The 25,234-nt window shown below is 38.6% G+C and overlaps 2 protein-coding genes across 6 annotated transcripts; both read left to right on the forward strand.

Moving 5' to 3' along the window:
• The first annotated feature begins 386 nt into the window (after positions 1–386).
• GAR1 (GAR1 ribonucleoprotein) lies at positions 387–5,505 on the forward strand. Of its 4 annotated transcripts, none has more exons than XM_054065363.1 (7): positions 387–451; positions 1,116–1,309; positions 1,450–1,604; positions 2,995–3,054; positions 3,466–3,601; positions 4,560–4,667; positions 4,995–5,505. In XM_054065363.1, the coding sequence occupies exons 2-7, from the start codon at positions 1,126–1,128 to the stop codon at positions 5,006–5,008; spliced, it is 657 nt and encodes a 218-aa protein (XP_053921338.1). In that variant the 5' UTR covers positions 387–451; positions 1,116–1,125; the 3' UTR covers positions 5,009–5,505. The 4 variants fall into 4 exon arrangements, with proteins under 4 accessions (XP_053921338.1, XP_053921339.1, XP_053921337.1 ...); XM_054065364.1 differs by having other exon boundaries at positions 446–470; XM_054065362.1 differs by lacking the exon at positions 387–451 and having other exon boundaries at positions 510–1,309.
• Positions 5,506–8,964: 3,459 nt separating this feature from the next.
• Positions 8,965–25,107, forward strand: RRH (retinal pigment epithelium-derived rhodopsin homolog). 2 transcript variants are annotated; one of them, XM_009564979.2, is made up of 7 exons: positions 8,965–11,666; positions 17,489–17,679; positions 18,749–18,848; positions 19,549–19,702; positions 20,066–20,234; positions 22,772–22,950; positions 23,869–24,006. In XM_009564979.2, the coding sequence occupies exons 1-7, from the start codon at positions 11,561–11,563 to the stop codon at positions 23,972–23,974; spliced, it is 1,005 nt and encodes a 334-aa protein (XP_009563274.1). In that variant the 5' UTR covers positions 8,965–11,560; the 3' UTR covers positions 23,975–24,006. The 2 variants fall into 2 exon arrangements, with proteins under 2 accessions (XP_009563274.1, XP_053921336.1); XM_054065361.1 differs by lacking the exon at positions 22,772–22,950 and adding an exon at positions 22,690–22,733 and having other exon boundaries at positions 9,159–11,666; positions 23,869–25,107.
• The last annotated feature ends 127 nt before the right edge of the window (positions 25,108–25,234 follow it).

Genomic DNA, 25,234 nt, shown 5'->3' on the forward strand with positions numbered 1-25,234 from the left:
CCGAATTAGTAACAGTTTTAACTGTCGTGAAGTTTCATAATAGCATTAAAATTAGACCTTGGGAAGTGACAGAATACGCATAAGATTTCTGGGAAAGTTTATCCAGGTGCCGGTAAGTGGGAAATATATCCTGTCCCAGCTCTTGTCTGGCTGCACACGATGGATGGTGATCACTGCTCGTGCTGCCCAGCCCTGATAAAGGGCGTTTGCTTTATAAAACTCCAAAACGAGTCTTAGTTGATTTGAATAATTTTCGGTACCACGAGCAGCCCCACGCCTCCACAGAACCAGCTCCGCTCAGCACACGTGGGCCCCCGAACGCGCTTCCGGTCCCTTTTGCGACAGTGCCGGGAGGCGGCGCCGTTTCCCTTACGGCAGGCTGTCTCGTTTTCCGGCGGTGGCGGCGCGCGCTGCTGACGCGGGAGGCGGCGGTGGCGGAGCGCACGTGGAGGTTGGGCTGGGGACCCTAGGTCACCCCGCATCCTCGCCCCCTTATCCCTCGCCCCCACACTCTTCGTTCCTCATTGTCATCCCTCGCCCGTCGCCTCTTGCCCCTCATCCTCCGCTTCTCGCTCCTCATCCCTCACCTGTCATCCCTTGTCCTTTATCCTCATCCCTCGCCCGTCATCTCTTGCCTGTCGCCCCTCATCCCTGGCCCCTCATCCGTGGGGCTTCGCAGCCCTGAGGGAGCAGGGGGCCGCGCTGGGCTGTGGGCCGGGGCTGGAGGGCAGGTGCTCTCTGCGGGGAACCTGTACTCGGGCTGCATGCTGTGCCCTGGGCCCTGCGAGGGGTGCACCCCCTGTGTCCTGCTCCTCCACGGGGCTGGAGGGTGGCACAGCCTTCTCCTGAGGCTGCAGGGTCACGTTCAGCCCTCAAGTGTGAGAGTGGAAAACGTACTATTGCTGTTAGTCACTTTTTGTAGGTAGACATTGCAGTGGATGAAGTTTCGGGTGTAAACTGGATATTTTTTTACATGCCTGCGTGATTGTAATGAAGCCCGAAACGGCTAAGCATTAAATTAACAAACAGGGCTGTCAGGAGACTTGAATTTGTAGAGCATATAAAATGTGAATTGCCTTTTATTCTTAAACACCTGATTTTTGTCCACTATTTAGGAGGTAGAGAATGTCTTTTCGTGGAAGAGGAGGTGGGGGAGGAAGAGGAGGTGGCTTCAATCGTGGAGGAGGTGGAGGTGACAGAGGCGGCTTTAATCGTGAAAGAGGTGGCTTTGGACGAGGAGGTGGACGAGGAGGACGAGGAGGCTTCAACAGAGGCGGATATGACCAGGGGCCTCCAGAAAGGGTAGTTTGTAAGTTACATGAAGAGATTCTATCTATATCTATATCTATATCTATATCTATATCTATATCTATATCTATATCTATATCTATATCTATCTAATTTAGAATGACTGCTCCAGACCAATAGCTTGTTTGCTTTTTATTTCAGTATTGGGAGAGTTTATGCATCCTTGTGAAGATGACATTGTTTGTAAATGTAAAACGGAAGAAAACAAGGTGCCTTATTTCAATGCCCCAGTGTACTTGGATAATAAGGAACAGATTGGCAAAGTGGATGAAATCTTCGGACAGCTGAGAGATTTTGTATCCTTCAAAAAAAAAGTCTGATATACCATATATATTTTTTAATGGCTGAATCATTGTTAAATGGAATTTCTTTAGTATTTTAAAATAGTTCAAGTCTTGGGTACCTGTTAGATGTGAACAGTCGCAAGTCTAGCTGCAACTCTTAGTGTCAGGAGGTGCTTCATTCACATTGAGCAACTGCTTTACAGCCTTTTCAGTATGAGTACCTTATGTCAGGCAAACGTTTTCAATCCATACAGTACTGGCAGATGTTTTTCTAGCTACCTGACCAAACTTCCTGCTGTAGGTTACTCATTTATAGCAGAGCTGGATCAAGGGTGCGAGATTTTTTTTGTGCATTAGGGGACCTTACTCATGCAGCAGCTTATTACTTAATTATAATGGTGAGTTTGTGCTAGGATGTCCTATTGCTTATTGTCTATCTTATTACTTAAACTGCCAGTTTAAGTAGGCTTGTGCTAGAACGTGCTCTTTCAAAAGCAGGCTTGTTGAGATGAGGCACTGGGTCCATTCTGTTGTCACTGCCAGATTGACAGAATCTGTGACAAAAGTGGGACAACTGGGGAAGTAACTCTGTAACATGGCAATAAGATTTAGCTTGTGTTGGTTGGCTGAGCATCCGTAACTAGCTGCATGCATTTCCTCTCCCACATGAAATGTGAAGTAAAATGTGCACATTTGAATCATTCTCACACTCTAAATGCAGATTTACTTTTTGTGTTAGTGTTGTTTGAATTTCAGAAACTTCTTTTCTTCCTACAATAACATGTTAAGGAAGTGTCTTACTGGATTTTGCGGCTCCTTGTTTCCCCATTTAATCTTGGGTTGTAATTAAGTAGAGTTGGCCAGCAGCTCTTTTTGATCTTAGGAACTGCGTACCAAACTCTTTGCATACTGGAAAGCCAGGGTGAAGGGTTGGTGCGAGACTGCAGATGAGACTGGACATGTGGTTGGTCCAGCAGTCCCTGCTGGCTTTTATCTTTCCATAGCCAGGCAGTTGTGCCACTCAGCAGCAGCAGCAGCACTAGCAGAGCCCCAGCAGCCTGTGAATTATTCCAGATAAGCCTTGAGGTCACCCTGGGGCTATAGAAATTTGTTTATTTACAGTTGTATTTTTAGGCATTCTCCACTGTTATGTTCTTCCTTATGCCTTAATACCTGGAAAAGAAAAAAATATTTTACCACTAAATACCCTATTTGTAACTGGAAAAAACCTTGAGAAAAATGTGAAACAGTTTCTCCTCATCTTTTAATTGTAATTTTTATTTCTGTAATGATATTTATAAAATACGAATTTAGAATATGTCTGAATGTGCCTTTCATATAATAATAAAAGCCACAATTTCTGATGTTTTATTCCTGCTATGTTCCTTAAAGAAACTAACAGTATTTTTCAGTGAAACTGTCTGAGAATATGAAAGCCTCTTCATTTAAAAAAATGCAAAAGGTTAGCCAAGCTTAATAACAGAATTCTACTGTATGTCATAAGTTGGATAAGTCTACTTTGTATCATCAGATAAAAAAAGTTTATTAAGTTTTTATTAACTTTAAAAGCTAGCTGTTCTTTTTAAGCAAGTATTAATTTCTGCTTCCTTTTCACTTATATATCTGCCATGTTCTTCCTTCTCCCTGCCTGGCAAAAAAAGAATGTAACAAATTAAACTCATGCAAATATAATCTATATTTTAGTAACTCTGTAGCACTATAATTTATTTCTTGCATGCTTTATTTGTCTATTTGCAGACGACGATATGACATGAAGGGTTAAGACCAAATTGTTGATATTTCTAGAGGGAGATAGTAATGTGCTCTTTTAGCCTTTGTGTTTTCAAAGCCTAATGGAACTCTGTTCATGCAGTTTTACATTGATCCAGCAAAGCTGCTACCCCTTCAGAGATTTTTGCCAAGGCCACCTGGAGAAAAAGGTGCTCCCAGAGGAGGTGGTAGAGGAGGACGTGGTGGAGGACGTGGAGGAGGAAGAGGTGGTGGTAGAGGTAAGATGCAGAATGTTGGGTTTTTTTGGTGGGGGTGGAGAGTTTGGGATTTTTTTGGTTTTTTTTGGCGTGTTTGTTTTGGGGTGTTCTTTGGTAAAGCTGCAATTCAGTACTTGAACATCAGTAGTTATATTGCAAAGAAAAATGTTATTTGTGTTTCTGTTCAACGACTCAATGGAAGAGACAGTGATGGTGGTTTAAACTAGATGATCTTGCAACCCAAACCATTCTATGATTCTATGATATCTTTCCAACGGCAATACCTAGGCTTCTGTGTCTAGCTAAATAGCAGCTCCAAAGCTTAGGGAGGTGAGTGTGCTGATTTATAACCAAGGCAGAAAGAGTCACTACTAAGAATACTTGTGGTAAAAGATTGTAGATAAAACACTCAAAACTGTCATTGAAAGCAGTATTTTTAGCATGCTCTAAAAATTCAGTTTGGCCAAAATATTTGAAATGCAGTGTTTAAGAGAGGGGTGAACGACCTGGTAGATCTCGACCTTCTTTTTGAACATCATCTGCAATGCACTTCTCAATTAAAGTTCATTTTTTCTTACATCGCAGTTTCTTGCCTGTTCTCCCTACTTTGCCCCTTTGCAGAGAGGCACATGTGTTTCAAAGGTTTTTTTGTTCTGTTTGTTTTAATGTTCTGTTGAGTTGTAATTGATCACTAAATTATTAATTAATATTTTTAATTCAGTTTTTGCTCTCATAAGAGAAGTTTATCATGTCTTTATTATTTTGGACATTGTAAATCAGATATGAAACAATACTTAAAATGCTGTGGAGGGTCCCTAGAAGAGACAAGGTGCTGATGATAGACCTAGTGTCCATCCAGCAATGGACAGCTTCTGTTTTTTCTGTTGTTGTTCTTTTCCTTTCAGAAGCTGTTAATGAAATAAGTTGTTATGCAAAAGAAAGGAAATAACTTTGAGGAGCATATATATTCTATGTTTAGGAGGATTTGGAGGAGGAAGAGGTGGAGGAAGAGGAGGATTCAGGGGAGGAAGAGGTGGCGGAGGAGGAGGATTCAGAGGAGGAAGAGGTGGTGGAGGAGGCTTTCGGGGTGAGTATGCATTTTTTACAGTTTAGTAATAAGAACGGCTCCTAATTTCTAAAGATTTAAAATATTAAACAATGTTTTATTTTTAATGTCCTATAGATGTTTATAGTTTTATGCAAACTGTTTCTATGCATCACTTTAGCTAGCTTAAACCAAAGCACAGTAGTCTGCATTTCTTGATGCTTGTGTAAGACTATGCTAATTTTTGCATTCAAAAGGAGTGTGAGAACAGATAATGATGAATTATTTTATTCTATCACCTAATTTATTTGCTTTAAATACATCTATGCTATGAATTGTTCATTGTATTTTTTTTCTCTCTTAAAATAGGAAGGGGATATTAAAAATGGAGCCGTGAATATCTCCCCACTGTCTTACCATATGATCTGTGGAAGTGAAGAATGAGGAAAAATTTTTGTAAAGGACCCTGAAAAAGTTCTTTTTATGAAGAACTTGAAGCTGTAAAATGACAATTATTTTTACACTTAGTGACTGTTGATCAACACAGTGAGGAAAGCGTAGCTCCAGATGAAGAACTGGACTGCTCAGAAAATACTTGAACTTTTTCAAATAAGCCAGGATTCAATGTTATTCTTAAACTGTTTCTGACAGGTGGCATAGTCTTTGCTTGACTTCATGTTGGAGTTTGGAGTAAACAATCAATTGAAATGTTTTTTGAGAAAACCCTATAGGATCTCCACCTGCACATTCATCAGCACGAACCCGTTGTCTATGTGTGACTGATCCCTGGTTCTCCTTTTTATATTGAGTCTTCCGGGTTGCTCTAAAGTGGGCATGCCTTTTAAACAACCTTTGTGAACCTTTTTTTGCAAACTAAACTTCAAAATTTTGTATTGATAGATTTTTTTGGTTTTGTATATAATAATATATAAAAAGGAAAGGAAGATAGCAAAGGATATCTTGTGTTTTTTTTCTGTATAAATCTCAATGAAAGCCAAAAGACATGTTCGTCTTTGAAGCTGCTATCTAATGAATAAGTAATCTTAATACTATTCTTAAATCAGCTACCTGTGTCTAATTACACTGATTTTAAAATTGCTAAGGGTTTTTAACTGTCCGTACCTCCCCCTTAGCCTATTTGTCTGAGGTTTTGATGTCTTGGCACCATACCTGTGTGGTGCTCTGAGTTTGCATAGAGTTAAGGTCATAGGGTTTCTCTGCACACAATGCTTTCAGTTAAGTATTGCTTAAAAAAGGCATGAGAAAACCTGCACTAATCTTTGATCTTTTTAATTGGATGCATTATGAAGATTGTTGAAAAGTTAGTAACTGTCTCTTGAGGATAGGGGAGAACAAGGTGCCTTTCTACTCTTTAACTTTGCAAAGAAAATAGAATAGAGAAGTAGAATGTTCCTGGATTTTGTAGAAAAAGAATGGTTTGGCTTGGAAGGGACAAGGAAGATCATTTAGTCTAACTCCCTTGTATTGAGCTGGAACGTTTCATCCAGAGTCAGGAGTCCATTCACAGACTGGACAATTACTAGTCATTTTAACACACGTGACTGAAAAATCTCTGGAACAAAGCTTGGAACCAGGTAGCAAAACAAATGTTCATGAATTTAAGTAAGTTTGTGTCACAGAGGCACCCACAAAACAGACAATGACTCACTGAAAATAATGAGAATTTACTTGGCACTCTGACGAGAATAAATCACAAGTTCAGGTGTCAGCAATTATTACTACATCACAGACTTAAGGATTCCCAAGTTTCACAAACAATGCTTTAGAAGGATGACCAAAATGTGCACACTCACTCACAAAAGGAAAACTCTCTCAAGGTTGCCCAGAATATAGAATCGCTCATCCACAAGGGTAAGGGCTCATTCAATGACTTATCCAGAAAAAATAATTGCTGAAAGAAGGACGAGAGCATTCAGTATCAGGAAGTTTACTTGGGTGGCATCCTGATCCAAGGGGATCAGTTCCTGGTCACGGCCTGCTGTGTGATGGAGAGCAACTCCAGCAGGACCCCATTTTATGGCTAGTTGATTGTAATCTGTGGTCATTCTGACTGGCTGGGGACCTGCTTCTTCCAGAGCTCTATGCCTGGTAACAGTTTTCTACCTCCGCAGTGGTGCCGTGGTCGGGGAATGGGGTTTCAACAACCAGAAAGCCCTGGTCTTAGCATTTTTGTCCAGCCTGGCATTTGTTGGGTCCTTGGTAGGCTGTGATCTTTATTGGGTCCCTGTCAAGGTGGTCGTACCTGCTACAGTCTGAGCAGTTGCTGCTTAGGATAGTAGATTAAAGTGTTCTTCATCTTAAAAAAAAGAAAAAACAAAATGCTGAAATTTCTGCCTTCTAGGTATGCTTTTGTGAGAAAAAAGTGAGTCTACTGTTCAACTGCAGCACAATCAGGAACTGAGTGATACTGATTATTTTCCTGGTATTGCTTCAACCTTAACTTTAACCAGGTCATTTAAATCTAGACCTCTGAAGATGTTTGGAGTTTTGTTGCTGTGTATTTGCTAGGCCTGAGTGACTAATGGCTCTGACTTGAGGCATCGTGGAATTGCCCTTTAGTATCTAGACAAAATACTATGCGAGTCAGTGCATCTCTGGCATGAGACATTGCAGCTGAACAATACCAACCTGCGCTGAAGCTGGAATTGTTATTAATTTCGTCATACTTGTAGTTACACCACCTACTATGCTGTAGTTTTTCACTGATGCTTTGGTAGCTAGTTGTGGAGAGCTGACTTGGATCTTCTTGCTCTGGCTTTGGAACACTAACATAGCAGTCTTCACTCTTATGCCCAAATTCATGGTCTGCTTTGCTATTCTTACTGCATGCTTTTGGGACATACTTATTCTCAGGATATCAGAAGACTGTTGCCATCACTTTTAAACCGCATGATGTGACAGCTGATGTTTCGGTTGCATGGTGCGCCATCTCATAACCTAGGACAAGAAGTGTATGCTTTGAGTCTCACCGCAGATGATGCAGTGAGTCAGCCTGCAGCTGCTGCAAGGTCAAAGCAGACTTCTACATCCCTTTGTGAAGGGGTTAAAAAGCAATGTCCGTGGCAGCTCTAGAAGGAAGGTTGGCCTCTTGATTATAGGGAACTGGACTGCAGTCCCAGCTGAGAAATGCATGAGGAGCGTTACGGCATGCTCCATGCATACAAACAATGCTGGATGGGGTTAACACAGCTATCCAGAGAAAATTTATAAGCTTAGAACTTTGTGGAGGTTGTGGGACATTCGGATGCTGATGGGAGAATGCCCCTAGTGTTTGTGTGTCCGAAATGAGCTGCCAAATGAGGAAGCAGTGTTCAAGTATGTGGTGATGCCTGCTTTTTAGTTCTTTTATTTCTTTTGTTCCCCCTTCACCATTTTGGGGGAGGGTTGCGTTTGGTTGTGGAAGGCACATCCAGTTCCTGTTCTGCCTTGTCTTCTGTGTGCCATAGCATGACCCTGCCCCCCTAATGCAAGTAGTAACTGTAATAGATGAAAATTCAGTGTCTTAAAAAAAGTAAGACGACATGTCTGCAGTGTAATGCTGCACTGAACTAAAATACAGCTTCTCTAATTTTATATGTCAGCATCCTTCCTGACTTGAACTTTTATTCAAATCCTATCTGTGTTTCTGTCACTGTGTTTCTGATCCTAGTAAGTGGAATGTTCAAGTTTAACATATATGCTTATAGATACCCTAGGCTCTTTCTGCAGAGAATAGGAAAGGTGGGTTCGCCAGCACCTTGACAGAAATGAGTGTGTTGGCAGAAATGGGAAGTTTCAAGGAGCTGTAGCATCTGAGGGAAAAATGTCATACAGAATAAGTCACACAGAATCTGACTTACAGTGATTTTGAAAATGACGGCTCAGATTGTTTAAAGATATTTAGAAGATCTTGAGCCTTTTGTCCTTGTCACACTAAAATTCTGGCTTTATATTTTTTCTATGTGGGATCTAAATCCTTGCTAAACACAAGGGGATTTATGGAAGTGTGTCGTAAAGCTTAAATTTTTACCCATTGAGAATGGCTTTAGCGTCCCTGCATCCCTCCTTGGAGGGGTGTGTTTTCAGTAGTCGCTGTGATAGGATGACTCAATATAGTTCATCGATTTGCTGTGTTACTTTGAGAGAGAAAGTTGATGAAGTGCAGAAGATAATTGCTATACTTTAATGCACGGCTGCAGCACTGGCTGTTGTAATACAAGGAAGGATTCTCTTTACCATTTGTCATGAAGTTAGGGACGTTTGCCTGAAGCAGTGCTGGAGAGTCACGTACATACTGGTGCAAAGTTATCTGCAGTTGTGCAAAGCATTGTCTTGGCAAGAAACAGGATGCATGTCTTTAAAGAAAAGTGTAGCTGCCGCGTGAAGAATGGCAATTGAAAAGCTTGGTAGAGTCATGTAGTTTTCAGGGAGTTTTCTTCAGTCAGCTGAAAAATCTCTTTAGAGTCAAACTTTTTCTAATCAACAGTTTACATCTAGTAAAAGCCTCTGTGAGGGAGGGAAGATAGTAACTTATTAATTTGTTTTCCTTTAGACTTGAACCATTTTATCAGTGTAAAGGAGAATAAAGGGAAGGCCTGCCTCACAGAGCCCTCTAGTGGTGATGTGCTTAATGAACATGGAAGGGTTTGGGCTTGATTTTTTTTATCTGCTTTACCACTGAAGATAAGAAAGAGGTTTTGTTTTTTTTTTGTTTTTTTTTTTAAATTTTTCATTTTTTTAATTCAAAATGTAAGCTTCTCTACTCTCATCACTTGTAAACGGAAATATACTTTACACATAATTGAAAACAACTTGCAAAACGCTGTAATGACTTTAGCATTGCCCCATATGTGCACAGATACCCACAAATCAAGGAATGCACTTAAATGGAAATTGCATTTTGTTGCTACTTATGTGGAACAAGTGGGAATGAAGGGCATTACCTGAGGTTATAAAGTGCTCCTCTGACACTAGTAATACTGTCTGCCGTTGAAGGATAAAAACAGCCTGAGGCTTCGGATTTTTTTTCTTATGCCAATATTAAAAAGCAACATGGTAAGCTGTGTTTTATTTTGCTTAGGAACTGTGATTCCAACTTTCTGAATTATTTGTATACTTCAATATTTAATTGCTTGCTTTATCTTTTTGGCTGTTTTGTGGACAGCATTGTTCTAGGAAAAAATACTGTAGGCTAATGGTGATTAATATCTGCCTTTCATTTTGACTTTTTTTTCTACACACCTGTTGTTGTAAAACTAACCAAATATAAGAGAAGAGGAAATGGAGACAATGTGATGATACACAGGATGGACAGCAGATATTAAAGATTTGCATTTTAACCAAGAAGTATGTATAAAATCTGTATAGTCTCATTAACTGCTAATTTAAATCTGGAATCCTATCAGAATAAAAATAGTAATGCTCTGCTTATCTGAGACATTCAGTACTGCGAGCTCTCCCTCCTGTGGAAGCTGCAAGATGTGAGATGTTTTTGAAAATCTTGCCAAAGTTTCAGGGGAGGAAAGGAAAGATATCAAATTATCACTATGCTTTTATCTTTCAAGGCAGTACTATCGGGCACTAATGAAGTGGCTTCATTGCCGAACAGATCATCTTTCCTTTCGGAACCCTCCCACTCTGTTCCTGCCTTAATCCTCTTCTGACAGGGAAAATAATGTGATAATACAAGTAACCTGAGAATTGTAAAAGTGAATGGAGGTCTGTGGCATTAAAGAAAATGCTTGCCGGTAGAACCATGACACATGATCTTATGTAGTAACGATGACTACAGGTTGTGACTGCACAGGTACCCTTGTTTCTGCTCTGAAGACACAGCTGAAGCCTGGGAGCCTGCTTGAGCTTCCTGTGAACCATATACAACTGAAGAACCACTAGCTGCTTATCCTTGTCACTTTTACACCCAGTATGAGTACAAAACTGGAAGCAAAAACCATATGGAGGGGAGCTACCTTCTTTTATTGCTTATACTAATGCTGCATATAAGCTCTTTGGGCAAGGATTTATTGCAGCCAATATTTATGCTGGATTTTGTAAAAGGTCTTTACTTTAGGATGTTGCTATCTCATCACTGAAGAGGAGAAAACATAAGTTTCTGCTGCTCAGAGCTTTGGAAAATGCATAATAATTTTCTGCCCAGTAGCATGCTTTGGAAAAATTGCCTGAGCAAGCTTATGTGTGTTTGTTTGGGACAGGGAGATTGTTCAGACTTGTAAGGCATATTCAACAACTGTTTTCTGTCAAGCAGGCTATTTTAGAAGTGTAAAAATTGAGATTTCTTTAAGTCATACTTCACTTCAGCACATACTGGACTGTATTCTGTATTCTTCTTGTGTCTTGTGTCTCTGTCAGCTCGAGAATTTAAATCAAACTAAGAATCTTGAAGGAGTAGGTCTTCAAAGATTTGAAGGGATGAACTTCTGAGTAAGCATATCCTCCTTTTGAAAGAAATTGACATTAGTGTCTTTATGTTGTGCAGTGTTTCTGTGTGTTCATTGTGGTGATGGGAATTAGTTCCAAGCCAGGCTGATGACCAACTGGCCTGAGCCAACTTTTGTTGAGGTTTGTGAAGCATTGCACAAGAGGTTTGAAGGGAAAAGTTTGGGGGCATGTGACAGTTAATCTCTTTAGCAGTAAGAATGAAGTTTAAGAATACTGTAGGAAATGTACTCAGTTCTGTGCCGCTCTTTGTTTTAATTAAAAATCTCCTGCATAGATTGGGAGTGTAAACTTCTTTAGTCCAATTAAATCATACTTGGAGGCTGTCAATGGTGGGGGAACTCTCTCCTACCCCTTTTTTTTCCACTTGTTCAGTGAGTCTGTTGAATAATGAAAGAATTTGCCTGACAGAGTTTTGTAGTGTTTCGTAGTCTTGATGAATTATTGCAGACAATAAACGACAGTCTCTTTTGTCCAAAATGCATTGGAATGATTCATCCAATTCCTCAGAAAGTGACAATGAAGCTCATTCAGCCTTTACACAGACCGAGCACAACATAGTTGCAGCTTACTTAATAACAGCAGGTATGGGCATTGGAAAATTATTTTATAACTTTTAAAAATAGAACTGTAGATCTGAATGCTCATTTTTTTTTCTAGTAACAGTGACGGTATTTAATTTTGTATTACACAAATGTTTGATGGCTTTTCTCCATAGTTTTTCTGACGAGTTAGCAGCCAGTGGGCTGACCGAAGTGTGCAGAAGCATCTGAAGTGTGCAGAAGCATCTAAGTTTTCTGCTCTATATTTGAAGGCAGTGTTGTATCTCGAAAAATATGTTTTGTTGATATGTAATTATAGAAGAGAGCAAGAATTAATTTCTGCCAGCTTGCAAAAGAGATAAAAATAGGGCATAGCTGTCACATCTTGCATTTTTCTGTGATGTACTTGAAGCTATCTTGAGATTTCTCTTGGGCCACATGTTTGGAGTAATATATGTGTAGTCTGAGCATGTGAGCGGGTGTCTGTTAGGGGGATGCAAGGGGAAGGGTTGGAATGTGACTAGAGGGAGGAAGCTGGTCATTAATCAGAGAAGAGCAGACTCCAGTTGCAGCTGTATTTTTCACCAATGACATATGTTAGAAAAAGCATGCTGGAAGGCTTGACATGGTGTTCATTCTTGTGACTGCAACGGCTTTTGGCTACACTTGAATGATTATGGAATTTTTTTTTTTACCCCTGAAAACATTCTCATCCACCACTGCTTCATTAATGTTTTTCTGAAGCAGTGTTATAGCAATGAAATATCAACTTGAGAAAAACCTGAAACCTGCTGTGTGTATAAATAGTCTTTTTATACCTATATTATGAAAAATTAAATCAGTTTAAGAATATTTTATTCATAGACTGTACCATTCATTCTCTATGTTATCATTAGCTTTTGAAATACTTTAAGATGTTAATGTACTTCAGGTTTATATGAAGTAGTATTGCTGACAGTTGCATTTTATTTAGCATATCTCTTTGAAGTGGTATCAGATTGCTGTTCCAGTAAAAGGGGTATTTTTGAATGCAAAGGCAGCAATTTCAGGGTTTTAGCAAATTGGTATAACAGCTACACAAGTCAGTAGAATTGTTAAGAAGCTGTAGAGATGGATAACACACTCTTTAGTACTACCACACTGTTTGCAGGTAACTGGATCTACTTGGTGCTGCAAACAAGTGTGATATTTGTTCTATTTCGATTAAAATTGATTACATTTTATTTAACAAGGTGGTCTTTTCAGATAGTTTGACCACCTGGTGTTAGAGATCAAAGGTATCATAGGTAACAAAGTGGGATTAGCCAGAATCTACCTAGTTCTTCTTTCTTAATCTTGCATGGATATAAAATGTCTTTACAAAATAAGTATTACTCGGTAGGATTTTTATTTTTTTTTCCTTTCTAACTATAATTAGGGCAGTCTAGTAAATCTTTCACCTGTAGCTTGGACTTTGTTTTTTTAATGAGGAATTGTTTTGACAGTAAGGTCTACAACATCTTTGAAAGTATGATTGATTGCTTAACAAATGCTATACAAAAGAAAATCTCACATCTGGAAAATTTAAGCTGTCTTCATAAGCAGATGTCTAAGAAGAAGAATGAAGTACAGGTACAGTGTTCATAATTATGCTGCTTTTTAAAAGGTTTTCATGCTTTACTCTTTTGCAAATAATTGCTTTGTTTTCTGAAAAAGAAGAAATTGCAGTCTACGGTAGTCAGTGCATTAATTTTAGTGATCACAACGGGCATACTCAGACTGCAGAAAAGCAGTACTGTCTCATGGATATCCTTCATCTTATAATGGCAAAATGCTCTGCTGTCACTTTAAAATGCTGGAAAAGGAAATTCTGTGTTATACACAGACTCAATCTTCATTGCTTTAATGCTGCTGCCCCTGCTTAGCTCTGTTAGGGCTTGTATTTGCGTTTGGTCTGCATTTAGTTTTTGCTGCTTCCCCGGGAAGAAGCAAAATAAGAAATTCTTCTGCTCTTGATCAGATCATGAGATTTTTATCTTCATCTTCACAAAACTACCAGGTTTCATTAAAAACATATGGTAATAGTTGTCTAACCCTAAGATGTTTCACAGGCCAGATGGCAGCATCCATGTGCCTTTTCTAAATCACATGGGTTCATCCCAGCTGACTATTGCAGCTTACTGAAAATCCTGGGCTTGGTCTGCAATCCCCACCGTCTAAGAAATCGTGGAATCATAGAATCACTTAGGTTGGAAAGGACCTTCAAGATCATTGAGTCCAATCATAAACCTAGCACTGCCAAGTACACCACTAATCCATGGCCCTAAATGCCACATCTACATGTCTTTTAAATACTTGCAGGAATGGTGACTCAAGCATAAGCCTTTCAGTGAAGAATTTTTTCCTAATATCTAGCCTAAATGTTCCGTGGCACAATCTGAGGGTCTTTCCTCTCATGCTGTTTTTTTTTTACTCGGGAGGAAAGACCAACACCACCTCACTACAACCTCCTTTCAGGTAATTGTAGGGACTGATAAGGTCTCCCCACAGCCTCCTTTTCACCAGACTAAAAACCCCAGTTCCCTCAGCTGCTCCTTATGAGACTTGTGGTCTAGACCCTTCACCAGCTTCGTTGCTGTTCTAATGGGCGCTGCTGAACTGCTGCCTGGAGAAACTTTGTTCTTCTATTTGACTCGATTCTCAGAAGCAGGGAAGAGAGCATTTCTTGAATCTACTTTTTTTTTCTTATTGTGTGCAAGATGGAATCTGTCTTCTTTCCCACATTTTGCTCTCCAGAACATTTTTGTTTTTTCTCTACAATTAATTTGTTTTTGTGGTACTTAAATTTTTAATGAATATAGGCTTAGAAATTTCAACTTTCTCTTCCCTAGTTTGGTTTGATGTCCCCCTGTGTCCATGTGTGTCCACCTTCCCAGCTTAATTTTAAGACTGGGCTCTGAAGCACTAAATTACTGAAGTGTGTCTAGCATGATGCATCCTTCACCCTGAGGGTACAAGTTTACCGTCCCATTGTATTTCTGATTTCATTCTTGGTAGCTGTAATATCTGTTAAAGCTGTTAGAGCTTATAAATTTATAATTACCTTTTGCTGCCTCTTTCCCCAGAGATGACAGAACTGGTACCGAGAGTGCTTTTCCTGTGGTGTTGATCTCCAGCTCCCTGTTTCTGTTAATTTTGAGAGGTCATGGCATCACAGCATCATTCCTGAAATGTATGAATACATGAATACAATAGCCACATAGATGCCATCAGCTATACACCTCCAACATAATCTTTAACGTAACTTTTAAGTACTAAGCAGGAGACTCACACCTGAAAGCAGACATGCTTGGTGGTTTGAAAAGGACAATGGAAAGAGACAGCCAAGGATTAATTATCATTTTGCCTCATTTGATTTTAAAATTACTGAATCTGTTAAGAGAGTTTCTGTAATGTAGGAGGTTGGTACTGATTAATAAAATGTTGCAATGAAACTCCTTATGTAAGTTTATGTATAATCAAAAAGTTACCAATTTATATAATTAAAATAGGGAAACTCCATTTAAAAGCTGAAGAATTGGTGTTGTCCTTTGTGTCCTTTATTCAAAGTTTCATCTTTGTTATATTTTTATGTATGTTATTATGATTGCATGGTTTTCCTTCTGCCCACTTTCTTATCTGTCATGGTATTATTATTAATGTAGCTCTTGCTGAATCATAGTGGTTCAGACGGTACTTCTGATCTGTTTTTAACTCTAGAAATGTCTGCCTCGGGTTGATGCACTGGGGTGTGTACTAGTGTTTATAATTCTATGGATCATGTTGCTGTGCGCTGCCAGTGATGGAGTCCATGGGACCTCTGTGATTTGAAGGGATTCCCATGCGATACCTGTTGAAGTCTTCAAAATTCAACCGTAGAGCTGAAGTGCTTGAAGTTGATTCTTGCCCTCAAGTTTTCTAATCCGTCTGATTCGAAATTATTCTTTGAACTGCAGTGTTTGTAGTCTGTAGTGTAGCATTGACAGTGTCGGAGGTGTAAGAACATTGTATAATTCTTAAAACCTTTATTACTTTTTCACAGAGGTGTGATTGCAAAAACTAAGTGGTGTGCATCAGGATTTTGGTGGAGCCAATAAAGCAGCAGAAATGCCACCAGTGAGGGTGATGGATTGCCAAGGGACTGGGGCAGGATGGGCAGTGACTGTGAAAGAAGATGGGTCTGCTTTTGGGTGTTCGTATTCAGTACAACAGCCATTCACTCAAGCTCCTTAAAGAATTATCCCTCAGATCTGTGGAAATGAAATGTACAATGTTTTCATTCATAGGTGAAACTTTCTAAATAAAATTTAAAAAAATAGAAAAAGTTCTAGGGGCCTTTTCGTGGATAATGTGTCGTTAGCTTTTACCAAAATAACACTCCACTATGCACTTATAATTTAAGGTGCCCAGGCTATAAGAATATTTGTAAGTTTAGGATTCGGTTCAGTGATACTGTAACAGCTGTGCTAGACTAGGGAATCTATGGACAACTTCAAAATTTCCATAATTATTTACAAGTTGCTTTTTTTTTAGTGGCTCCGTTTGCTTGAACATGCTGGAATTCTCCATTTTATTGATAAAGAACTGTGAGTCTTTCTCTGCTGAGATGTATGGGGGAGTTTTTAAACTTATTGAGTGCTTATTAATAGCTTGTACTAATAGTGGGTTAGTAAAATGCTGAAGGATGGGATTTTGCTCTGGATGTCTCTGCAACAGGCTACAGTCTGAAGATAATAAAACCACAACAAACAGCACCCTGTTTTGTGAGAGGGCCATATAACTTGCCTCACAGAGCCATGCAGTAGGAGTTGGCTATGAAGGAGGAAAAGGAGCATCTGGAGGTTTTAATACAGGTCATCAGCATCAGAAAAATCTTGCTGATGCACAACGCCCTGAAGAGTGTCCTGAACACCTTGGAGAACATTTTTAAGTCCAAAGCAAGTTCCAGAGGGACTGGATGTGAAGGGAAGAAGATGTACATTTTAGCTTTAGTACTGTATTTCATTATTAGAGCTCTGACTCCTGGCCATTTCTTATGTTGCTTAATAATAAACTTCAGACACAGTTTGAATCAAGCCGGACCAAAGAGGTTTAAAAGTACACAGGTTAGTGAGATAAGGGCAAGTTCAGTGCAGATCTGCACCTTCACCATGGCTGTGACACAGCCCTAGGACTTGCCAGGTGGAGGAAACAGCGCCACTGTGGCAGGCAGATCATCCAGACTACTTGTCAAGGCTTAAAAAATACAATTTGCAGCAATCTGAGCCAACTCTGACACTTGCAAAGAATTGAGACCTCACGAGCAGGGAAGGGAGTTAGTCTGCCTGGGATAGTGGTAGCCAAGCCAAAGCTTCTATATTCCTTTTGCCCAGGATTATTGTCTGAATGCACAGTGGAAACTTTCTGCTGAGAAAGGAAGCTGCCAGGCTGTGGCAGCGGCTTTCTGCTAGATCAGCTGAATCTTAGACCTTGCTTTTTTTTTTCCAATCACCAATTTGCATTCTTTTTTTTTTTTACCATGAAAAACAGCACTGTACTCAGTGGCTGGAGTGTTAGAATTGTAATCCTAGATGTTTTTGAATTTCTGCTATGCTTGCTGTCTTTGCATCAGAAATCCCAGGATCAGCAAAACACTCCACTGACCCTTACTGAATCCAAGTGTAAGTTATCTAACTGGAAAAGCTTTTTCCACCTTTTCAGGTACCTATCCTCTTGGCAAAATTGCGCTTGACTGAAGATAATACTTGTTTAGGACTCAGATATTAACAGAAGCTATGTTTTCTCCTGCATGTGTATTAGCAGCTGGTGTGCATCTTTTGTAAAGTTTCCCTTTTTCTGTTTCTACAGGAGTGATAAGCATTTTCAGTAACATTGTTGTATTAGGCATCTTTGTTAAGTACAAAGAGCTTCGGACAGCAACTAATGCAATTATTATCAACTTGGCTTTTACTGACATTGGTGTTAGTGGCATTGGTTATCCCATGTCTGCTGCCTCAGACCTGCACGGAAGCTGGAAATTTGGATATACTGGATGCCAGGTATTGCAATTCAGTCAGAGGGAAAATATCAATCGCTTAAAAGCAAAAGCAAACTGAGAAATAGGTAATAGCTCTATCTGATATTAGTCCTTTCAAGAGATAAGATGGAGATGCAAAATTTGACTCTAGACCTGAACCTAATGTTCTGTGATGTCAGCAATTTCTGGATATAGGGTTTTTTTTTTGTGTGAATTCCATTCCAAATTTATATTTATAATATTAGAAGATTAAAATGTAACCTTATATTTGTCAACTAGATATTTTAAAATAGCTTTAAGAAGGCTTAGGAAATTAAATCCCTAAATGAAAAAGGTTATAAGAGCACATGCACATTTGATCACTTATTAAAAGGCTTTTGAAGTGACTACTGTTTTGATGATGAGCTTGACAGATCTTAACGAGTTCGGCTTGGCAATACGCGTTATTTTAAATGGAACTATTAGGATATCCAAAATGAAGGCCTGCAAGGCTGTTGGTTTCCTTGAAAGATTTTGCCTCTTTTAATAGCTGTCTGTTTTTAAAAACAGACTGACTGAGAAATTATACTTCCATAGCAGAGGGATGGTACTCATTGATCACTGTGGGCCCAACAGAGAAAATCAGTGTACTGTATCGGTGATGTAAGTGTAGTTATACAGCACAAGAAATAGTGACAGTTCAGGACCTCACATTTGCTGAAGCCATAACTTTTTTTTTTGATTAATCCAATGCTCTTTATGTTTCCTTAACATATATTGAAAACATGAATTAAACCCCCTCAATCTCCAAAATATTTATCTCTGAGTCTCAAAATTTACTTATTCAGGTATAGTGGGTTTTTTTGCCTTTTAGACTACTGTCTTTGGGTTTCTTGATATGCACACAAGCAGATTGCTTTGGAAAGGTTTAATTTTAAAAGAGCTAACTCCAAATTCCCTGCACTGCGTTGCTTCAATACCTTACTTATGGAAGACAGCACTGGCTAAATGTAAACGTATCATAGTGCCTTCGATTCAGTTCTTGAATTTGTGCTTGTATCTTTGAAAGTTTTCTCAGAAAGTACTTTTTCATATGTTTGTTTTCATTTCAGATTTATGCTGCCTTAAATATCTTTTTTGGGATGGCGAGTATTGGTTTGCTCACTGTTGTTGCAGTTGACCGCTATCTGACAATCTGCAGGCCTGATATAGGTACTGTACGTTTGGTCAAAACCAATTTGCTGTTTGCCTTCTGTGAAAGAAGAATCTAATTGTATTGTTTCCTCATGAATGACTCCATAATTATAGTGCTGGGCATAATTGGAATTTAGGGCATGATCCTATGATACCTGGTTATCTGTTTGGCATGGATGTTAATGCTTGTGAAACTGAAAATTTCAGAATAAGTCTGTTATTCTGTTTATAAGTTGTTTTTTCACAACTGTTTCCGGTCTTTAGAGGGCCACAACCGTTTACAGAAGCAGATGTAAGGCTTTTAGCAGTGGGAGATTTTGACCATCATAAAGCTGGTGTGTGCCTCTAGTGTTGTGTTAACACTGTACTAGGTGTTTTCCTCTCTCTTTTACAGTTAATTCCTCCCTCTGCAATCATGAAAGATGTGCTTGAATCCACTGTTGCGTAACAAGCTTTTGGCGTGGGGTTAGGATCAGGTATTGCCTGTATGCTGTGAGTTGGAAGGGCTGATGGTATTTAAGTGGTGTTTAAGGCTGGAGAGCTTGAGATGTCAGTCAGCAGTATGAAACAGTTATACTACGGTGTTCAGGAGTGTAGGCCTTTGAAAGGATCATTATTAACCCGATATGGGCTTGCTGGAAGCCACTTGTTGTTCAAGTTCAATGCAACCAAGAAGCAAAGATGACAGTGGTTTGTGATTGTATGTGCTTGGCCACAGGAAGAAGAATGACTGCCCGTAGCTATGCCTCTCTAATCATTGCTGCTTGGACAAATGCAGTGTTTTGGGCTTCCATGCCTACTATAGGCTGGGCTAGCTACGCTCCGGATCCGACTGGAGCAACGTGCACAGTCAATTGGAGGAAAAATGATGTGTAAGATTCCCCTTCATCCTTCTTTTTAAATTTGCTATCTCACTAAGGCTAATATTATTTAATTCACAGCTATATGAGCATAACTACTTCTTTCTCAAGTGTGAAACCTAGTTTGTAAAAATAGTTTTAAAACAATGGAAATAATATAGAGCAAGTCCAGAAACAATACAGGAATTGAGCCATGCTTTAAAACTGCAAGACTTGCAGTTGCTAATAAAAAAAATTAAACCCAAAGAAAATTTTCCTAATCCCTTAAAAGCCTGTTTTATGATTTCATAATCAAATCAAAATATCAAATAATTTAGTAACATTTCCTTGATGGCTATTTGTAAGTTACTGTGTTTTGTTTTTCTGTCTTATCAGGTCCTTTGTTTCCTACACAATGAGTGTAATTGCTGTTAATTTTGTTGTACCCTTAACAGTCATGTTTTACTGTTATTACAATGTTTCCCGGACAATGAAACAATATGCCAGCAATAACTGCCTGGAGAGCATCAATGTGGATTGGTCTGACCAAGTAGATGTGACAAAGGTATGGCAAATGAGGACATGTTTTGTTTTAAACGTGTTCTTTTGTGTTAAATTCTTGGGGGCAAAGGAACAGTGCAGCCTTTTAAGCATTTCTGTTTCCAACAATCTCACTTCTAATTGCATAGTGAATTTTAACTGAAATTTAGCCTTGCTGAAAACACTTGTCATGACTTACAAGACTGGATTCTTTACTTTTAGCCTTACACTCTTTCCAGTTGAATAGCTACTTTGAAGGCTGGGAACAATGTGAATTTTTACTGCCTCTGCTCTCTGTCAATACAAGGAAATGTACCTCAGATATATCCTAGTAGGTCTTCTACTCCTTGTGCCTGCAGTCCTTAGGCTTTTTGTTAGGTTCATAGGTGCATCTAATCTGAAGTGGATTGATCAGTTCTGGATTGAACTCATGGCCTAGAAATGAAAGTGCACGTCCATGCTCCTGAGCTGTGTGACTCTGATCCCTTGTTCTTTTCAGTCTGTTGAGCTTATTGCTTTCTTACATAAACAGTAGGAAATGTGAGTTATGGCATGAAATTATATATCCTGCCTGTATGGTGGACGTTCTTTTAACATATAAAAGTCCTTGAGGATGCTTGAATCTCAGTAAGGCCTTTGGTTTTTTTGTGAAGATACGATTTTGGTTGGGCATGATAAAAAAAGTGGGAAGAAAAAAAAGTGCACAGGAGAGCGCATACTTATGCTTTTGAATTACTTATCAATGCAAACTTAATATTCCTTGGAAAACTTTCTCATTGCTAAATTTTTAAAAACGGAATTTTTGTCTAAAAATAATATTTTGAGCATTTTAATCTTCTGAACAGCTTTCAGAAGGATTGAAACTGAGGATTCAGTTACAAATTTACACTCAGTTGTGAAGAAAATGCCTTTTTCCTGTTTTGCAGTTGAAGACACATTTTTTAAATAAAGGAAAAAATATTGTAATCTTTGTAGTTAAGCGGTATCCTTCTTTAAAATTGGACTGCTTGCTTTTTCTCAAATTAGCATCTTCTAAACTTTCTCCACATCGGACAAACTTTAAAACAAAAGAGTTCTTTCTTTACATTATTATCAATAGGTATTACGTTTGTATTTAAATAGGAATAATCTGTAGAGTCACTGTTTGTTTATTAGTTATAGTTTACAATACAAAGTAGCTATTTATTTCTTGTTTCTCAATATATTCATCACTGAAAGACTGAATAAGAGTATAAGTAAACAACTCTAGGGGATTCTGTACATACAAAGAACCCTGAAGTTTTGTTTTGTCTTTTGATGATTTTTTTTTTCCTCATGATTGTTTTGTGATTAAATTCTAGTTCCCATTACTGATTCATGTCCCTAACAAAAGCCAGAAAATTCTGTCCTGGCTGATTCCTCTCCTGTTCTCCCACTATTACCAGTTTGTTCAGAATGCTCCACAGTTCAGTTCCAGCTGTGGAGCATTCTGGGGTGTGAACCCTACTGACAAGCAGGCAGAGAAGACAGATGACTGCTTAGATCTCTCCTCAGTGGGATGCTTGAGGATGCTTCATTAAATTAAGCAGATATTTCTTTTTTTCTTACGTATATAGACTTCCAGGGCACAGGGCACAAAGGTTCAGTCTATATACTTAAGGAAAAAAGAAGTATCTGCTTTGTTCAATGAAGCTTGATGCCATGTTTTATTTAACTGTACTGTAGTTAAGCCTTATGATTATTTTATTAGATTGGTTGTTTGGCTTAGATTTTTCCCTCTGTTCATACTTATTGTATGTAACATCATCCCAGAGTGACCTGGTTTTGCTGCATTCCTTCTAGTTGGGCTCTCTGGGATGGCAAAACCAGGTTACATTGAAAAGTCTTTTTCTTGCTGTGTGTCTCAAGACAGTTTTGAAAGGGAATCTGTCACTCTGATAGAGGATTCTGTCTTTGGGAAGTGATTTATGTTTTCTCTAGCAAGGTCAGAAAGCACATTTCAGGTTGTTTATAACTGAACAGAAAACAGAGAAAGTAGCTAGGAAGTGGTTAAACTAGATGATTTATGTAAAATTTGGTATCTTCTGTGGCTCAAAGGATGTTGATTACTTGTCATCCTCTGGTGGATATCAGAGTGAAGCTCTCCATAAATACATATATATATATATATATATATGATAATAAAGCTAATAACAAAGCTAAGGTAACTTGCAGTTTGAAGGAGGGGATTATTTACTGATATCTTGCAGTGCATTTCCAGCTCTGAGGTGGTGGTCATAATTTATGTGTGAAGTCCTCTCTGGCCATTTAGACATTTGATGGACAGATTTAACTTAATCAGTAGTGCTGACTGTGAAGACTGAACATAATGAAACAGTATGCCAAAATAAACGGCAGTGTAATGTGGTATTAAATCCCCAAAGTGAACTTTCATTGTAACCTGTCAAAATTTGTCAGGAGTGCTTGTTTATGCATTGTTATTTGGTTCTGTTTTCATACAGATGTATGCACTTTTGGGGTTAGGTTATGAAGCCTCCATCTTCAGGTAATTCTGGTTATGTGTCTGTTCCTCTTGTTTTACAGATGTCTGTTGTGATGATTATAATGTTCTTGGTGGCATGGTCACCGTATTCTATTGTGTGTTTATGGTCTTCCTTTGGAGACCCAAGGAAAATTTCTCCTGCAATGGCCATCATAGCACCTCTGTTTGCAAAATCTTCCACATTCTATAACCCCTGCATTTATGTAATTGCAAACAAAAAGTAAGTACTCCTAATTTACTACCAGTCTACTTTAGGATTTTTAGCATGTCTTTTAACTATAGAATGATCATCTGGAGCATACGGCAAACTGATTAGTGAAGAGATCAGAGCAAAAGCCACAGTTGATTTACAAAAAAATGACTTTTAGGACAGCAAGTCTAAAAAAAATTGTTTTGATCATCATCAGAACACACTGAATTGATAAAGATTTTTGAGAATACAGTAACGAAGCTTTTGTAATATGATTTTGAAACTTCCTTTGTGGTTTCTGAGAGTTTCATTATGGAATGTGGGTTCCATCAGCAGCAGGCTGGTTTTAATGACTGCACCCAAAATGTGTGTTGACCTAGTGACACGTAACTTTTGTGGATACCCTTGGTTGATTCGGAATGTGTCATATTTCAACTGATTAGGTTAGATTGACACTTGTTAAAGTAAATAAGCTAAGCCTATTCTTCTGTTTTGAGCAAGTATATCAAATGCTCTAACCGTGCCAATGTCTCTGACTGGGAACTGGGTTTTTCAGAGAGGTGTGTTTCCTTCCTCTACAACCAACCTAAAAGCAGAGTCTGTGATCTCTGTCTAGGTGACCCTATCTGATACTGCTGAGTCAATGAAAAACCATCTGTATTTTCCCCATTCTGTAAGTTCACCTTTGTTGTCTCTATACCCTGTCCTGGGATAAGTAACAGCTGCTATGACCCCTGTTACAGAGGAAACACTGGACTGAGTTATTCCTGTACATGCAAGTGAAAAAGACTCAAGTCCTTTTGAATTCAAAATACATCATTTTTTATTAAGTGAATTTTACTGGAATCGAAAACTGTTGTAATACTTCAGGCCAACTTACCCAGATTTTCTTTATACTTGACTTTCCAGCTAATGATCTTTCTGCTTTCCCTTTCTTGTCCTTTATAGGTTTCGGAGGGCAATCCTGGCCATGGTGCGTTGTCAGACAAGACAAGAAATAACTATAAACAATGCCTTGCCCATGAGTGTATCTCAAAGTGCATTGACGTCATAGAACTCATGTCATTTGCCCACAGAAGTTACTTGGAAAGGAATGAAATCTGGCTTGAAGTTAATTAATATTTTGGAAGATTCATATTTTGGAATAATAATCTGCCCAAGCCAGCCGGCTGTTTTCTGTTAATCACAGCAATCGTATAGATAGGTTAAAAAGAAAAAAAAAGAAAAAATCTGCTAAGATTTTTGCTTTGAGAGTGAGTTTTACCGGCCCCATATGTCCCAAACAGAAAAGGCTAGTGAAGTGTTCACTGTGACTATTATGGGGTTAGACAAGGTGACACAGGGACAGGGAGAGACTGAAGCAGGGAATGCTTAGGTTCAGTAACACAGATTTTGTACCTGTATGTTCTTTCATTAATTAATTTCACTCAACTTACCTTGAAAGTTTTCCGGACTTGAGATACTCTGGATTCTTCCTGTGTTAATATATTTCTATACAAAATGTCCATGTTGGAATAACTTGCAAAGATCTTTTTCTGTGAGTATGTTAAGATACAATATGTCTAGCCAGACCCTATAGAACCTGTTACAAACTTTTAGGATTTTGAAGGAGTTTCAAGATATGTAACGTATTTCTAAAGTTTTGGCACAAACAACCAAATAACTTTGAAGGAAAGACAGTATTTTTTAGTAGTAGTATGCTTCTAGTGATTGTGATTGCACAGCAAATCCTGAAAATGAGAAAAAAATGCACCCTAAATCTTGACTCTTGGCAGGTGTAAAAAACTGAGTAAATTTTTATGGCAATTTCTCATTATTCCTAAGTCAGTCTCGTGATTATATAGGTCTGTTGTGTAATTTTCAGAAGACTACTTGTGGTGTTGTGTGCAATGAATTTATTCAGAATGGAAGAGATGACTGCGTATAGATCTATTTAGGAATGGTAATATACGCACTCTTGATGATTCTCAGATTTTGAGAAGAAATATCTTCTATTACTATGTATGCATGCATCTAAAATTTGGCTTTGCAGCGTGTAACATTCTAAATATGTGTGGGGTTTTTTTTTTAGTAAAAACCTGTTTTATGTGATTTTTTTTTTAAAGCTGTGGAAACTAGATTTTCTATTAATTTGTATTTTTTAGTGTTAAAGAAAATGCCATGCAATATCCTTCTGCTGTACTAGATGTCATTCAGGAACCTTGGAATGCATTATGGAAAGTAACAAATGCATTGCCTCTTAGAAGAAGCAAAGAAGTATTTTTTATGTACTAACCCTAGAACCTACATATTAAAATAACCTTGGACATGCGAT

Source organism: Cuculus canorus, chromosome 4 (genome assembly GCF_017976375.1).
Source record: "Cuculus canorus isolate bCucCan1 chromosome 4, bCucCan1.pri, whole genome shotgun sequence".
NCBI lineage: Eukaryota > Metazoa > Chordata > Aves > Cuculiformes > Cuculidae > Cuculus > Cuculus canorus.

Bases quoted from the DNA above. Each gene is read 5' to 3' on its own strand.
- GAR1 (XM_054065363.1), top strand. From the start codon at position 1,126: ATGTCTTTTCGTGGAAGAGGAGGTGGGGGAGGAAGAGGAGGTGGCTTC. The intron at 1,310-1,449 runs GTAAGTTACATG...TTTTTATTTCAG, and splicing joins GCCTCCAGAAAGGGTAGTTT to TATTGGGAGAGTTTATGCAT. The intron at 1,605-2,994 runs GTATCCTTCAAA...AGAAACTAACAG, and splicing joins TCGGACAGCTGAGAGATTTT to TATTTTTCAGTGAAACTGTC.
- RRH (XM_009564979.2), top strand. From the start codon at position 11,561: ATGCATTGGAATGATTCATCCAATTCCTCAGAAAGTGACAATGAAGCT. The intron at 19,703-20,065 runs GTAAGATTCCCC...CTGTCTTATCAG, and splicing joins AATTGGAGGAAAAATGATGT to GTCCTTTGTTTCCTACACAA. The intron at 22,951-23,868 runs GTAAGTACTCCT...TGTCCTTTATAG, and splicing joins TATGTAATTGCAAACAAAAA to GTTTCGGAGGGCAATCCTGG.